Raw genomic sequence first — 15362 nt, 5'->3', positions numbered from 1 at the left:
GAGTCCTCAGTCCTGGTTAGGTGGCCTGGGGGTTGGGGTTGGGGTTTGGGACTCGGGGTGGGGAGTGTAGAGACTGGATGACTGGGAACTGGGAGGGTACTGGAAGACCAACACTAGTGACATCCATATCCCCACAGGGAACTGAATTTTTCAGTCACTCCAGCTCTATGACTGAGCCCAGTTCTGTTCTCCCCTGAGAAATCCCTGGGGTCAGGAAGATGCCAGGGATTGTGGTCTGTGGAAGGTCTACAAGAGGGGACTCTCCCTCCCCTAAAGAGCCAGCCCCAAAGGCCACCTCATCCATGACCGCCCCCCTGGGCTGAGTTTCTCTTCCAGAAATGGGAGAAATATGCCCATTCCACTGTTCTCCTGCAGTAAAAAACGTCTGCTCAGGACGTTGCCCTGGTGTGCTGTCCACAATGGGGGCAGTTCTTCCTGGGACCTGCCAATATTTTTCCAGCTGCAAGACCAGTGTCACCCCAGGAAACTCTGTCCCCAGCTTCATCCCCATGGCCTGGCTGCCATCCAGCCACTCTTGTGCTGGGGGCAGGAGCAGAGGAAGGGCGAGGGTGCGGGAAGATTCCAGCCCCTGGAACCCTATAGCTTATTGTTCGGGACGTTCAGCTGAGTGAGTCTGTGGGGACAATCTGGATGCCTGCCTTGGTGACAGCAAACATGGCCACGGGTTTAAATATTCCATGAGTAATTTCTCAGCCCAAGTGGGCTGCAATTGGGACAGCTGAAGGACACTGCAGCCCCAAAGCAGGTGAGGACAGCCCTGGCAGGTTCAGCATGTGTCACTGACTTCTTCGGAGCAACAGCAACACACCCACCCACCCCTGACTGATTCTCCCTCAGCCAGGCTGGCGGCAGGTCCAGATTTATTCAAAATGAGAAATTCCTTTGTCCACCATTCTGAGAATGAGATTTCATTGCAGAGGGACAAAAACAAAACACAATGGAAAGAAACAAAACACAACTCCCCGACTTGTCAGCTCTCCAGCCCTCCTGCTCTGTCCCGTTCCCATCTGCCAGGCTGGGCTTATGCCGTCCTTTTCTATGTGGGAATCTGGCTCAGAGCCAGTGCCCCTACCTGATTACTCATCTTTCGGGGGTTCCCACATTCCCCCAACAGGGCATTTACATGGGACAGTTTTATGTTTGTGGGGTTGCTATCTTCTATCACATCTCAAGTTATCTTGTGACAGTGAAAGCGGGTCCCCCACCTTGTCAGAACAGAGCCTGACACTCAGGGCACCTGAATTAGACATAAATCTGCACCTCCATGAGGGAGGCCTTTGTCTCCCCTGTCAGACCCAGGGGTGTTCCTGCAGAGGGCCATGGTATGTCTCCCCCACAGCCTACAATTTCCTACCCTCTCCCTGCTCTGCAGAAACCTGCCTCTGCATGATGAGGGTGAGTGTGGAGAGGGATGGGGGCATCCCAGAAGTCAATGGCAGTTGGTTCAGTGACTCCCCAACTCTCACCCCAGCAGGCCCTTCCTCCAGCCTTGGCTGGTCTGCAGGGATGCTCTCCTCCTGGCTGTGTGGCCTCTGCTGTGGACTAGCCCTCTTAATCACTGGCTCAGCCAAGACAAGGTCAGAACATTCCAAGTTAATGTTTTGCTGAGAAACTTGAGAGACTAAGGGAGAAACAAACCAAAGCCCTGGTGATGGCATAAGGGGCAGATGGGGGTCTTGAATTTGAACCCAAAGGGTACAAGAGCATGGCTTTCGCTGGCTCCAGCTGGGTGGTTCAGCCTGCATGTATGGCCCTTCCTGCCTGGCTTCCCACCTGTCTCAACTGGGGTCTCCTGGAGGAAGGGTGTCCTCTGCAGCTGGTGTGTGGCTGGTCAGCCCTTCAGGAGTGTGATCTCTTGCTCTAAGGCCTAAGCTGCTGTTGTGATCTGATCTACCCAGTAGTCATTCACCACAGCCCAATAACGTGCTTTTCCTGCACCGAGACATCACCCTTTAACTTGCTGTTCCTCTCTTTCCCCTGGGGACCCAACTCAGCTGCCACGTCCCAGGCTTTGCCATTTGTTCCTCGTTCCGGGGGATTTCCAAACTTGACCAACAGAATGGCAACAGAATTTACTGTAAAATAAATCTAATCATTTGCTTATTGAAATAGTCAAGATGACAGTACAGATGAAGGTCTTATTTTTCAACAAAAAGATTTTTTTTTTAATTGGATAAGAAAATGAACCTGAAAATAAGCCAGTCTTACTCTGTGTCTTTGTCACTCTGATGATAAACTAGGCTTAAGTTGCTCTACTGGGGCCTCGGCTGGACCTGGGTGGTGAGTGCACCAATTGATCACTAATCTGTGGGTTCTCCACCCAGGCTCATTCATTTCATCACACCTAGCATGTGAGTGTGCCACATGTGTGCGTCTTGTGGAGGGCATTTGGAGATTCCTTTGCAGAAGTTCAGGGACACAGCAGTTTGGAGTTGGACCCATGTCAGACCCCAAGTATGCAAAAGATTCTGGTGCTTTGCTAACAAGCCCCCAACATATGGAATTAAGAATAAAAATCATACTAAATCATATACTGTAATTATTAATTTTTGAAATGAAACGAAACTCACATGGATACAAAAATGACAATACTTTTTGGGTTTTCTGATCCTCCTCTCTGGCTTTGTGTTCCCTGTTTTGCTGGTGTCCCAGGCTCAGGTCTGGCTTGTCAAGTGAGGGAAATGACCTGGAGAGTCCCCAACCGGTGCAGGGAGCTGCTGTGCAGAAGGAGCAGCCAACACTGGCCGGGGTTAGGGGTAGGGTGTGGGAGAGGTTTGGGTTGGAGCTCCTGGGGTGAGGCGGGGCCTGGGCTGCTGCGGGAGCTGGGCAATTCAGACTGGGGCCCGCAGCGTGTGTGTAAGAAGTTCTTCGTCTCACCGTCAGAGGGCAGGTGACAGCTGGAGGAAAGAGGAACCCTTCCCCAACACACAATTTAGGGGCTTCCTCCCCAGGTATGAAAAAGGTGTATTTTTTAGTAGAGACGGGGTTTCACCGTGTTAGCCAGGATGGTCTCGATCTCCTGACCTCGTGATCCGCCCGTCTCGGCCTCAAAAAAAAACTAGCCGGGCGAGGTGGCGGGCGCCTGTAGTCCCGGCTACTCGGGAGGCTGAGGCAGGAGAATGGCGGGAACCCGGGAGGCGGAGCTTGCAGTGAGCTGAGATCCGGCCACAGCACTCCAGCCTGGGTGACAGAGCGAGACTCCGTCTCAAAAAAAAAAAAAAAAAAAAAAAAAAAAAAGAAAAAGGTGTAAAGAGGTGGTCTAGCTTCTGGGCTCTCTGCTCTTCTCCCTAGAGCTACCTAGAGCCAGGCTTTGTGGCCGAGGAGGGGAGAGGACACTTTGGGCGGAGAACTGAATGCTGGTGCCAGAACCCACACTCCCCATATACCTTCTGAGGCTGTGCCCAGCCTGGGCAGGGATGGGAGCCAGTTTGGGGGCCTGGGAACTCTCTGGGGCAGCCTTGGGGGCTGGGGCTCTGCAAGGAAGACTGGGTTGTGTGTACTGGGGAGGGAGCGGCAGTGACCCGCAGGGCTCTTGGTCCCGTGGGCTGGGTGTGAGCACCTGGGTGGGACCCTGCCTCCACAGAGGCCAGGGGACCTTCTTGCCTCTTGATGACCCTGGGTGAGTGGGAGAGCAAATCAAAGAGGGTGGAATGTGGCCGATCAACTGGGGCCTGAGCTGTTTCTTATGAGAAGGGGAGCACCCTACCTCAAGCAGCCCCATCTCCCATCCAGCGACAGGCCCCATTTGCTTGCCCTCCTTTAGGATCAAACGCATCCCCCACCACCCATCTTAGCAGCCCCTTTCTTATTCATCATCACACCCACCATGGGGCCTGGACTCTAAGGCAGGCTCCCTTTCCGTTGCCTTGACAACTCTGAAAAACAGAGAAACGGAATGATCAAAAAGCCTGTTGGGCCTTTGGCTGTCACCAGAGACACTTCCTGACTGCCCTCTTTCCATTCTGAGGACTGCCCAGACATGGGGGTTCTCTCCTTTTCACTTCTTCCCCAGGACACCCTTCCAGGTGTTATCTATGGCTGCCAAGAAGGGCCAGGGACGTCCTGAGACAGGGCTCTTATAAGCAAGAGAGTGAGGGGTCCAGGACTGCCCCAAGAGAATTTCAAGCCTTCCCTTGGAAGGACGCAAAGGCTTTCCTTCTCACTCACTGGGGCTGAAAGTAAGCCTCAGTGAGAAATGACTTTCTGAAGTCCAAGATATTCCCACCCTACCAGCAATGCTGACAGGGCAGCACCCTGAGTCCCTGGCTCTGCTGATCCCAAGAATTTAATCACAGTGATTGATCTGATTGGAGGCCTTTCTTTTCCTCCCGGGATACCCAGGCTGCAGAGTACACACTGGCATCTCCTGGAGCCAGTATATCCCACCCTGGTAAAGGGACACGGCTTCAGGCTTATGCCACCCCTTTGGAGAGAGACCTCTTTACACAGTGGGGCAAGTATGCTTTCCGTGCCTCATCCGGTGAGACCAAGCCAAGCCAAGTATTGATTTGACAGAAAGATATGGATATGCTGGACGCATAATGGTTAAGGGATCCTATTTCCTTCTTTTCCTGTTCAGAGTACACCTCTCCTCCACCCCACCCTGTTGAAAAGCAAAGGCCGGATGAGGGAGAGTGTTCTCATCGGTCACTCAGGGACGCCTCTGTTTCCCCGGTCTCCTTGCAGGAGTTCAAAACCATAAAGCCTCTGGGAACAAGGACCCCCTCTCCCACCATGACAACCTCTCCCAAGATCTTCGCCTCGCTATATATTCTTAGAACCAGTCAATATGATTAATTTTACATGGGCATAATTTCCGGCTATTGTTGTGGAGTCCTCCCCGCCTCACCCATCAATGGCGACATGATACAGTTTCTGGTTGTATTGGTCAATCAAGATATTGATATTATTAATAATGGATATCTATATGCTGACCTTTGTCCACACAACTGAATCACTCTGGGCTGGCTGTCACATTGCTTTAAGAGGTATTGATAAGCCCATTACCGGAAGGGCACATACAATCTTAGGTGTATGCTTTTCACTCACCTTCAAGCATCCCCTGTGAAAATTGACCTTTGTTGCATGAACTGGTGTGGGTACTGTGGCATGTGGTATGCAAAAGAATGTGTGCGCATATGCTTGTGTGGTGAATGTATGTGTGTGTATGCGAGAGTGTTCACGTGTATGTAAGTGTGTGTGTGAGTGTGTGTATGCGCGTGTGTGTGTGAGTCTGTTTTGAACACCGTCCCTTTTAGAGCTGATCAAATAGTCAATTACGGCATTATAGGGAGGTAGCAGAATCAGAGAATTCCTACAAATACACTGTGATGTAGCGTTTGATCTTTAGATGCCTCTTGTCTCCGAGGACTTGCGCAAGGAGGCTTGGCTTTATAAGGATATTATTAGGTTGATGCCTCATTCTCTCAATTTACCTGCCAGGCAAGAGACAGCACTCATGGGGAGCAGTCTGGCCAGAACCAGCCACTGGGAGGTGCGCTGAAGACCATGCTGCAGGCGTGACTTTGGGCATACGCTACTCTCAGCCTCAGTCTCTATCTGTACAGTGGCAACAGTTAATTCAGCTCTACTTTCTAAAGACAGAGAGGGGAAGTTTACTGACCTCAGGCTCTCAACCTTCTGCACCAAAACTTCCAATCATATGAAAGCCTGGCATGCCAGCAGGCCTGATTGATTACATGGTGAGATGTGGCCCTTTAACTTTTAGAGGGGAATGGGTTTGTGTAAGTTTATAGTAGAAGGCATGCTTTTTGTGCTCGTGTGTATTTGTGCATGGTCACACAGACCTCATTGCTGTGCATCTCTGTGACTGCTGTCGTGCCTACCTGCATGGAAGGTGGTGTCAGGGTCAGTGCCTCTATCAGTTCGGTCTACAGTGATCCCATCCTGTTTGAACTCAGACAGCCTCACTTGTCAGGGATGCCCCCTTGCTTGTCCCTGTAAAGGGAAACTGGCTAGCTGGAGAGATCTTTTGGATCCTCAGACATAGTGTATGAATAAACCAGACATGGATTAATTAGGTGTGACTGCATCATTAAATTAGAATAATGAACAAACAGCCACGTATGGCATTCAAATCTGCCTAGAACGACTCCAAGGGTTGCTTTCAAGTAAGTCACCTGTCAGTTTGTAGGTCTTGAGGACTCTAGAGAGTGAGGTTCCTGTCACATCTTAAGAAGTGGCTTCTGTAGGCACTAACTACTCTGGGCAAGGACCATCCTTCAGTGGGCACCAAGACTCCACAACTGAATCCAAACAATGACTTAGTTCAATACAGCATCATCTATGCCCGCTTCAGCTGCGAGCATTTCTCAGTGTGAAATATGACAGTAGCACAGGTGCTCAAGAGATGGGAGGGAGAAGTTAAGAGGTGTGGGCAGCGGATGTGAAATGTATTGATCCCATAATATTTATGTGGATGTGCACATAGTCGCTTGTGCACGTGCATATGCGCATGCACACACACACCCCTTTTGTGTTTCTAGAAACTCCTTTTTCTTCTGCTGATACTCCCCATTTCAGTCAGATCGATTCAAGGGTGAACCAAGTTGTGTAATTTTAGGAAGAGCTGCTGAACTGCAGCACCCTGCCCTCGGAGGACAACAGTTCTCACAATCCTGGTCCTTGGACACAGTGGCTGTGTAGAAAGGAGTGTTTGTCTTTAACAAAGAGGAGGAAGCCTACAGCTAACAGGGAAGAAAATGGGAAACTAGCTTGAGTTGCTGGCCAGCTGTGGAATAGCCTAATACATCGGGGCTTTGTTCGAAAGATGTGTTAAGTATCTAGAAACCTTTGATCTGTAGCCACTCTTAACAAAGGTGATAATTAATTGAAGCAGAGTGTATTGCAATAAAGTAACATTGCAGTCAGTTTATGCGTTGTCCAGAGCTGGCCTTTGGAAGTCTCTGTCAATTAAGCTCTTGTTGGAGGCCAGTTCATTATCAATTTTTTTCCTGAGTTTGATCAATATTTTTGGCTGTTCTGTCCCCACAGAAGCAGGACTATGTCTGTCTCCATGAGGGCACCCATTTATTTCCATCTTGCAGATGGCCACATAGGATTTGTTCCTGAGCTGAGCTGCGGGGAATCACTCTGTTTGAAATTCTCAATCAGCTCACGCTAGAGGAGAGATACAAGGAAGAATAAGAGAAACCAAATGTGGACAAGTAGAAGGGGAGAAACCCTATAAATGGATGGTCCTGAAAACATCCCCTTTTACTTTTTTTTTTTTTCTTTGAGACGGGGTCTCACTCTGTTGCTCAGGCTGGAGTGCAGTGGTGCGATCTCCACTCACTGCAGCCTCCACCCAGTCTCAAGCAATCCTCCCATCTCAGCCTCCTGAGTAGCTGGGACTACAGACTTGCGCCACCATGCCCTACTAATTCCCCTTCTACTTTTGAGGACTCAAAAATCAAGGCAATCACCTTGGGCTTCCTACCTGACTTCCTTCTTTGTTCCGGTGGGTAGGGCTGCGGCTTGGGCTTTATACCCACCTAGGGCTGTGGGGAACTTGATGGGTGGAGATGGAGGAAGCTCTTAGGGCAAGTACATCAACACTGGAAATTCCTCTGCTGCTTTTTCTACCCGTGTAACTGTTTGTGTGTGTGTGTGTGTGTGTGTGTCTGTTCTGGTACCTTTAACTTCTCTTATGTTGCCAAATGGAACACTTATCTCCTTCAGGCCCCACTTTGGGGTTTGGGTAGATATCTTAAATGGCAGAGAAGACAGAAAAGGAGAGGAAAGATGATGAAAGGGCTTCAGTGAAATTGCGGGGGGTGGGAGGGTGCTCTGTTCTACTCCCCTAGGCTGTTTGGGTAGGACTGGATGCTTTCTGCAATTCTTGGAGAGGCTGTGTATCTACAGGCCTGCAGGAAAGGAAGAGGTAAAAGGAGCGGATTTTCTGCTCTTGTTATAGAGAGCCCAAAAGGAGGGCAACCGGCTCCCTGCCACGCCCTGCTTGGATTTAGGTAAAATGCAGTATTCTGCTTGGAGGGCCTGACTTGACTGAGCTGGTCAGGTTGTGTGTGTGTGTGTGTGTGTGTGTGTGTGTGTACACTATAAAAGGAAAGTAGCCTGGAATACCAAGGGGCAGTGAATAAGGTGGGAAATGCAGTGGGTGAAGGGAATTAGCTGCGGCAGGCCACTCAGATTCCAGATGGAAGGTCATTGCTAAAATGAGTCAGTGGGTGAGCAGAAGCAGGCTAGCCTTGAAAGGGTGATGGGTGGGAAATGAGGATGGAACCCTCCTCCAAACCAGGACTTCTGGATGGGAATGTCGACAGATAAAACAAAAAATACACCTTCACACTGTGACTTGAATCATTGACAAATCCAAGCCAGGAGTTCTGAGGTGGATCATGTATGTAATGATGAGGACAGCGTCATTTTTTCCAGATTTTCCCCTTTTCTCCATCACCCTTCTCCCTGATCCTGCTATAGCCTTGCAAGATTAAACTGTCCCTAACATCATCTCCACACCACTTGCATCTGTCATCTCTTCTCTGTGTGTGTATCCACACACACATGCTCACTCCAACACCCACACAGGCTGCAGCATCTTCCCTCCTCCTACCCACAGACACATAGGTTTTCACACCCTTTAGCTCTTCTCTCTGCATGTCACATGGGATTTCCCCACCAAGTTCAAGAGCTGCTGCAGTTTCAGCCACTGTAAACGGGCACTCACAGCTTCTAGCTGGCATTTTGACCCTACAACTTTCACTTTTTCTTCCCTACCTGCAACCTTGGGCCTTATTCTCTGTTGCATTTCTGTCCTCTAGAGCCTACTTATCCCAGATTCTCTTTAGGTGAGATACCTCCTGGGTCAGTTTAGAAACTGACCCTCTCCTGATGACATGGAAGGTGTGAGCCCTGGACAGAGGCAACGTTGAGACCAGCTCTTTTCTCAAGCAAAAAGGTGGTATCTTGGATATCTTCCAAGGCCTCACTCAGAAGCCCCTCTTCCCTCCTGATATAGACGCTGTAATAATGAGGAGGAAGATGCTAATATTAGTGATGATAATGGCCATGATCAAGTTGCTGGAGTGTGGCAAGATCACTGGGCAGTGGGAATACCCTGGGACATGAGCTCCCTGATAGAACTCTAAGAACTTTACTACATGAGTGTGTAGGGGGCATAGCAATGGCATGCAGTTTTGTCATTGTTTTCCTTTGCGTTGTTTTACGGCTATGATTTCATTCAATAAAAGATTTTATTTTGTTGTGTTTGAGAGGCCACAAACATCAAGCCAATTGGAGCAGGTGATGAAGGGAGTGAAAGTATACCAAGGGGCTTATTTCAACCCAATCTAGAATTCCCATTAAAACTGTGTGTGCTTGGGGATGGGAGGGAGGTTGCTAACATCTCCCTGTTGAATTGCACTGAAATCTAGGCCAGCCCTGGTTTCCATATGTGTGGGATGTGCTTAGTCATGCTTGCACATGGAAACATATACGTGCATATGTGCATATTAATTTATCTCTGTGTTTGTTGATTCCAAGGAAGTCTGTTTAAAAGACAAATGAAATTATGCATAAGCAGCAAATAACCATCAGTCTCTTAAATAAGCTAATCATTTTCCAATATTTTTTCTTTGCTCTTAAGTAGGACACTTATCAACATCTGGATTTTGGAGTTTGTTTTAATGGTGATTGTTGCTTTGATATGCTTTACGTTTGTAATGATTGCTATTGATCATTTTCTTTGGTGAAACTTGTTTTTTAAAAAATGCTTTTCTTGTTTTCTGATTATGGCTATTCAGTTTTCCGTATCTCTGACAAGGCAAATCTTTCTTTTAAAAGCTATAGGTGTGTACCCAGCCATTCTGTCAGCCTTTTCTCCTGAACAGAACTGAATTTTTATTTTTCAAAGTATTTTTAAAAAGTTCATCTTAATTGAGCTCATGCCCATGCTAATACTTCAGCTGCACTGTCTCTTAGACTCATTTGAAAATGGAAATCACATAGAGCTTCACAGTTTTAAATCACCTATCTACAGCAGAAAAAAAATCCCCAAAACCCCACAAGACAACGAGCCATCTTGGGTAAAGTCAAGCGGTGGAAATTCAGTGTTCTGAGAATTATTGTATCTTAAACACAAATACAAGACATAATTTTATGAGGATGGTCACAAATCCCCAAAACATATTCATACCCCCGTCCTTCCTCTTTCTCACAGCTAAACCCCAAATCAAGGGGCTTTAGGCATTTCCTATTCAGGTGTAGTTGAAATAGAAGATTGTGCATGTAGTGGTGAGTGTATTTTAAAATGATACACTCTCTGGAGCTAAATCCACAGAAGATTCTATTACTCTGTCCCCACCCTCCTTCTGGATATAGTGTGGAAGTATGAGGGGCTGAAATCCCTGCAGTTGTGGCTTCTGGGCTGAGAGCCCCCCAGGCTGCCAGTAGAGTATATTTTCCTCCATGCAACGGAGAAAATCTCAAAGCAGAGTGCTTACCCAGGCACAGATCTGTTCTGACTGGATAACAAGAAGGACTATGATGTGGACTTGGCTGTTTAGATTAAAATGCATCGCAGGCTCTGGGAACAAGCACACATCAGTAGTAAAGGCTGTTTAAACCTTTGGGGACAGTCCTATGTTTAGATTACATTAATTCATAAATATTATACTAAATACCACTTAAATTGGACTTAAATGACTTCAAAGATAATGCATTATAATATGGCTATCCAGAGAGCACTAGTCTTTATATCTCCCAGTAACTCAGTCTTTGCTGCCTCCTATCCAGCTAGATAGGACCAAAGTTATGAATGGATTGCTGATTTCTCCATGTGTGATCCACTGTGCAAGTGAGTGTTAACAAGTATGGGTATGTGTGCACATATGTGTCTTCAGTCACTGCCTCTTTTTGTTCTACAGGAAATGAAAAGAAGAAAACAGAAATAAATTAAAAATGAGAGAAAGGAAGAATTGGACTACTGGGTGACCTGTTCCCTTCTCCAGAGGAGAAAAATTTTACAAGAAGGGGTAAAATTGGCCCTCAGCTCACTTCTGCTGCTACCCGAGGAATTCGTCTCTTTTCTCTTTAATCAGTAGTACAATGTCTTTCTCTTTGGAGCCTGGAAAAACAATCTTTCCCAAAGTGCTCTAATGAGGGAGAAAAGAAGACTCTGAGTTGTTCCGGAGAGTTTGCATTAAACTCGGTTTTCTTCCTTGGGTGTTGTTTTTTTGAATTTTAATTCTGGGCTTTTTTCTTCCTTTCTCTCTTTGCGTAGCACCCAGATAACCCTCTCTCCAATTGCTTTCTGGCCTCCAGGGGGTAAATTTACCTTTATAGTAATCACCCCAGTCCACAGCTGCTCTTTGCTGCCTCCCCAGCCCAACAGCCTTTCTCTGATATGGCTGGGTTTGCTCCACAACACCCACCCACTCCCTCCTCCACAGACTCCCAATTTGACTGGAGTAATTGCCTTTTAAGGTGCACTCTACGCATGGCAGGTATTCCATTAACCCTTAGAACTCCTTCCTTCTTTAGATATCTGAAATGGCAGGTGGCCAACAAATGGAGACCCACCTGAAATCTCATGTGTTTAATTTAGTTTTTACTTCTTTTTCTTTTCCTTCTGTCTTCCTTTTTCTTTTTCTTTTTTTTGCCAATAACATAAACATGACATCCAAACTGGAGGCCAGTGTCCTGTCTCTCTCAATTTTGTCCCATATGATTCATTAGAAGTTAGAAATTAAAGAAGGGGAGAGCAAGAGCCACAAATATGCCCTGAAACCAGGCTTAACAAAGGCATGATTCTATCCCTAACCTTATGTTGTCAATTTAGACATGGGGAAATCTAGAAACCAAATGCAACCCTCCTTCCTCAAGCCTCATCATGCTTTTCAACTTAACAGTAATTAATCACCAATGGCAAGCGAGTAATTTTTTAAGGTGGCCAGAGGCTTATTTTATCAGGATTAGCTAATAAATCAGGCTGCATCAATGAAGAAGGAGTTTAAACTCTTCTAGGACTGAATAAACCAGACCTCGGAAACGGTCTCATTTATTCAGCTCTCTGAGAGCTTGCAAGCACTGTTAGGGACATTGTGGCCCAACCTCAATTATAAAAATCAGAAGGATGGAGAGGTAGGAAGTTTCACTGAGAAAATTATATGCTCAGGCTCCGAAGGGTGAGCTGCGACAACGAGGAACCCAGTATGCCGGAGCCACTGGGCCTGCCTGCCACTGACTGAGACAGTTTAGGGGAGAAATTATTTAGAAAATGAAGTTTTGTTTGTCCTAGGAATTCTGGCCAGATATCTATCTATCTATCTATCTATCTATCTATCTAAAATATATGTAATATATGTATTATATATATTATAATGATAACCTTCTCTATCTCCCTAATGCAAATGATGGAAATTCTACTTCTTTGCTATTATATGAGAGAGTCCAAATTACATCAGAAATGAAGTGATGATATCAGGGATTGTAGAAAAGAAACCAAGGAATACTCTTAAAGTTTATCTTCATTGGAAATGAAGCAGCAAGTAAAGTGCTTTAATCCAGATGCCATATGAAGCCCAGCTCCTCACAACTGTCTTTTGCCTCTAGTGGGTTCTGATTTTTTTTAACTTTAAAATCTTAAATCACCACAAAAACTGATCATTAAGATGGGCAAAAGGTTTCCCTACCTATGCTTTCAAAATTTTTGTTATTACTATTTTTTAAAACGAGGACATTCCGAATAACAAAGGTTTGATACAAACCTTGATTAGCTTCTAGGAAGCTTGATTGGAAGGGGAAAAAACTACAAAGATAAGGCTGACTTGAGAGGGAGGGAGGGAAAAGAAAGTGTTTTCTTTTTTTCTTCGAATATTGTTTTGAAGACTGCCTCCTCATTCCACCTTTCCAATCTCCCTTTTGAACAGACAGACATTTTCTCCATATTGGATAAAGGTTGGTTTCTCTCTCCATTACAGCCCCCACCCTCACCCCACCCCAACAAACCCAGTATATTTCCATTCTGCTGTGTTTTTGTGTTACTCAACATGCCATTAACTTTAAGATTTACTCCTCAGCAGGCAAGCTGGAAGATGCTAAAGCCAATAAAAACTGCTCTCTGGGACTCCAACTATGAAGAGTTTGGAGCTCTGTTTAGTATTCGAATGAAGGGAGGGCTGAAGAAAGAGGGTGGTTGTGATAGTGAAAATCGCTGCTGCTTAGATAGCCAGACAGCTCCGCGCTCTGCACCTAATGTGCTGGAGGATCAGCTGTGTCCATAGCCCATTTGTGGCCAAGGATGAGGCTGCTCTCTATGTGGGGGTGGGTGTGCGTGTGTGTTTTCATCTTTAAAACCACCAGCTGTAACAGCATCTTCGGCGGCTCTCCACACTACTGTTTATTAAAAACGGAACATCCATACACATCCCCTACAACTTCCTTAGCCCCGTGCTCCTTCCCTGCCTGGCGATCAATCTCTCTCAGAAAGCATTTAACTTGCCCACATAGCTCCAGCACCGATTCATCCCCGCTGCACATCCTATATATTACTGTTAGGAAGCGGAGCACTGGGCTAATTTCGTCACCCACCAGCCACCCACACACATTCTACAACTGAACACGTTTGGGGCTCTGCTTTAAAGATAATAAAACAAGGAGAAAACGGCAGGCTGCAGACAATTCCCATGACCACTTTCCTAAAAAGTTGCTGGGTTTTAATTCTTTGATTATTCTCTCTCCCCCTCCCCCAAGCACTCACTGTCAATGATCGCTTCAAGGGAAAAATAATGTACTATAAAGCTCTCTGCATGGTGAGTTTGGGATAAATTAGGGTACACCTTTCAAAATGCAAATCTCGCACACACATATTTTTTTCCCCAAAGCTCCGCTTTCCTGGGAAGGGGACTATCCAGGCTTGCCAGACCTCCACTCCACCCAGGGGATGGCTGGTTCCTTGCTAATTCTTGCCTTAGGTTTTATCACTGGTTCCTTCAAACATCCACCCCCCCAACCCCCAACACACACCACCATTCACACCACAATCAGATTATTGAGGCACACAGCTCGACAGGGAGAGTTTACTGTTACATTTAAATAAAAATATTTCTTTGAATTTGTCACCTCTCTCCCTTTTAGACGGCTGCGCTCCTGCTACTCTGGCCCGGAGCAAAGGATGAGGAGACCATCTCCTTTAGTATTTCAGCACCACGGCGATGGACAGCACCCTCGGTCCCCGGCCGGCCAGGCGCCCGAGAGTCCGTCCGCTCAGCGTCCTGGGCTCGACCGGTGCAGCCTTCCCCATCCCAATCTTTCAAGTCGCTGTACCCAAAAACCCAAGCCCCGTCTCCTCGATCCCCTCTCTCTTTCTCTTCATCGGCGCCCGCTGCTCTCTCCATGGCATCGTTCCTATCAGCACCTCGCCCAAAACCCAGCCTTGCCCCAGCGAGCAGCTCCCCACGCACCCCAGCTCTGGTCTCCGCTGCCCGAGCGCCTCCCTCCACGGCGCCCGCCCGAGGCTTCCTCTCGCTCAGTCAGCCGCTTGTCAGTCGCCGGCCGGCCGGTCGGCCGGCCCGCCCGCTCCTGCTCCCCGGCAAAGTTGGGAGGGAAAGGTGCACTCACCTTTGTGCATGCCTGTGAACCTGTCCTTCAGAACCGTAAGCTCGTAGATTTTGCCAAACTCCTCGAAGAGGGGCTTGAGGTCCTTCTCATCCAGGTTGCGGGGGATCTGCCCAATGAACAGCTTGATGGCATCGTGGTCCTTCATGGGAATGGTCGACGGGTTCCCCGGGCTGTGGCTTAATCCGTTCATGTGCCCGGCACTGCCCGGGCTGCTGCCGAGCCCGTTGGTACTGAGGCTTGCGTTGTCAGCCTGTCCGTTTGCTAACGTGGCCATCTTTATATACATAGAGAAAATCTTCTTTCCTTTTATTCTTTCTCGCTCGCACTCTCTCGCTCCTCTCGCTCGCTCGCTCGCGCTCACACACGCACACGCATACACACACTCGGGTTCTCTCCCCCTCGGTTTCTCTACACCTCGCTCTCCGCTCGCTCTCTGCTCTCTCTCTTTCTCCTCTTCTCTCGCTCGCTCGCGCTCGCGCTCTCTCTCCGCTCTCCCCCCTCTCTCTCTCCCTCCCTCCCTCTCTCTCCTCTCTCTCTCCCTCTCTCTCCCTCTCTCTCTCCTCTCTCTCTCGGTCTGATCTGATTTTTTTTTCTTTTTTTCTTTTTTTTTCTTTTTTTTTTTTTTACATTGAACAGACAGGATCTCTGTCCTTTGCGTTTAAACAGGCTGGACCGGTTCAAGTTCCCAGCCAGACCAGGGGTGGGGGCGGCGAGTGTGCGCGCGCGGAGGAGGGCGCGGGGGG

At 47.7% G+C, this 15362-nt stretch overlaps 1 protein-coding gene across 44 annotated transcripts in view; it reads right to left on the bottom strand.

Annotated features, from left to right (window-relative positions):
• LOC105499086 (CUGBP Elav-like family member 4) overlaps positions 1-15062 on the bottom strand; it is a 321369-nt gene extending 306307 nt beyond the window's left edge. For 41 of the 44 annotated variants that reach the window (XR_011617214.1, XR_011617216.1, XR_011617215.1 and 38 more), the window contains exon 1: positions 14620-15062. Coding sequence is in view for 38 of the 44 variants with exons in the window: in XM_071085781.1 (XP_070941882.1) it covers positions 14620-14905 (286 nt within the window). In the remaining 6 variants the exon portion in view is untranslated. The remainder of the gene's footprint in view (positions 1-14619) is intronic. The other 3 variants (XM_024786992.2, XM_024787028.2, XM_071085790.1) reach the window with 1 other exon arrangement.
• Positions 15063-15362: the final 300 nt, after the last annotated feature.

The sequence above is a fragment of the Macaca nemestrina genome, chromosome 19, assembly GCF_043159975.1.
Source record: "Macaca nemestrina isolate mMacNem1 chromosome 19, mMacNem.hap1, whole genome shotgun sequence".
NCBI lineage: Eukaryota > Metazoa > Chordata > Mammalia > Primates > Cercopithecidae > Macaca > Macaca nemestrina.
The sequence above is the reverse complement of the archived record's forward strand: the minus strand, read 5'-3'. Positions and strand labels throughout refer to the sequence as shown.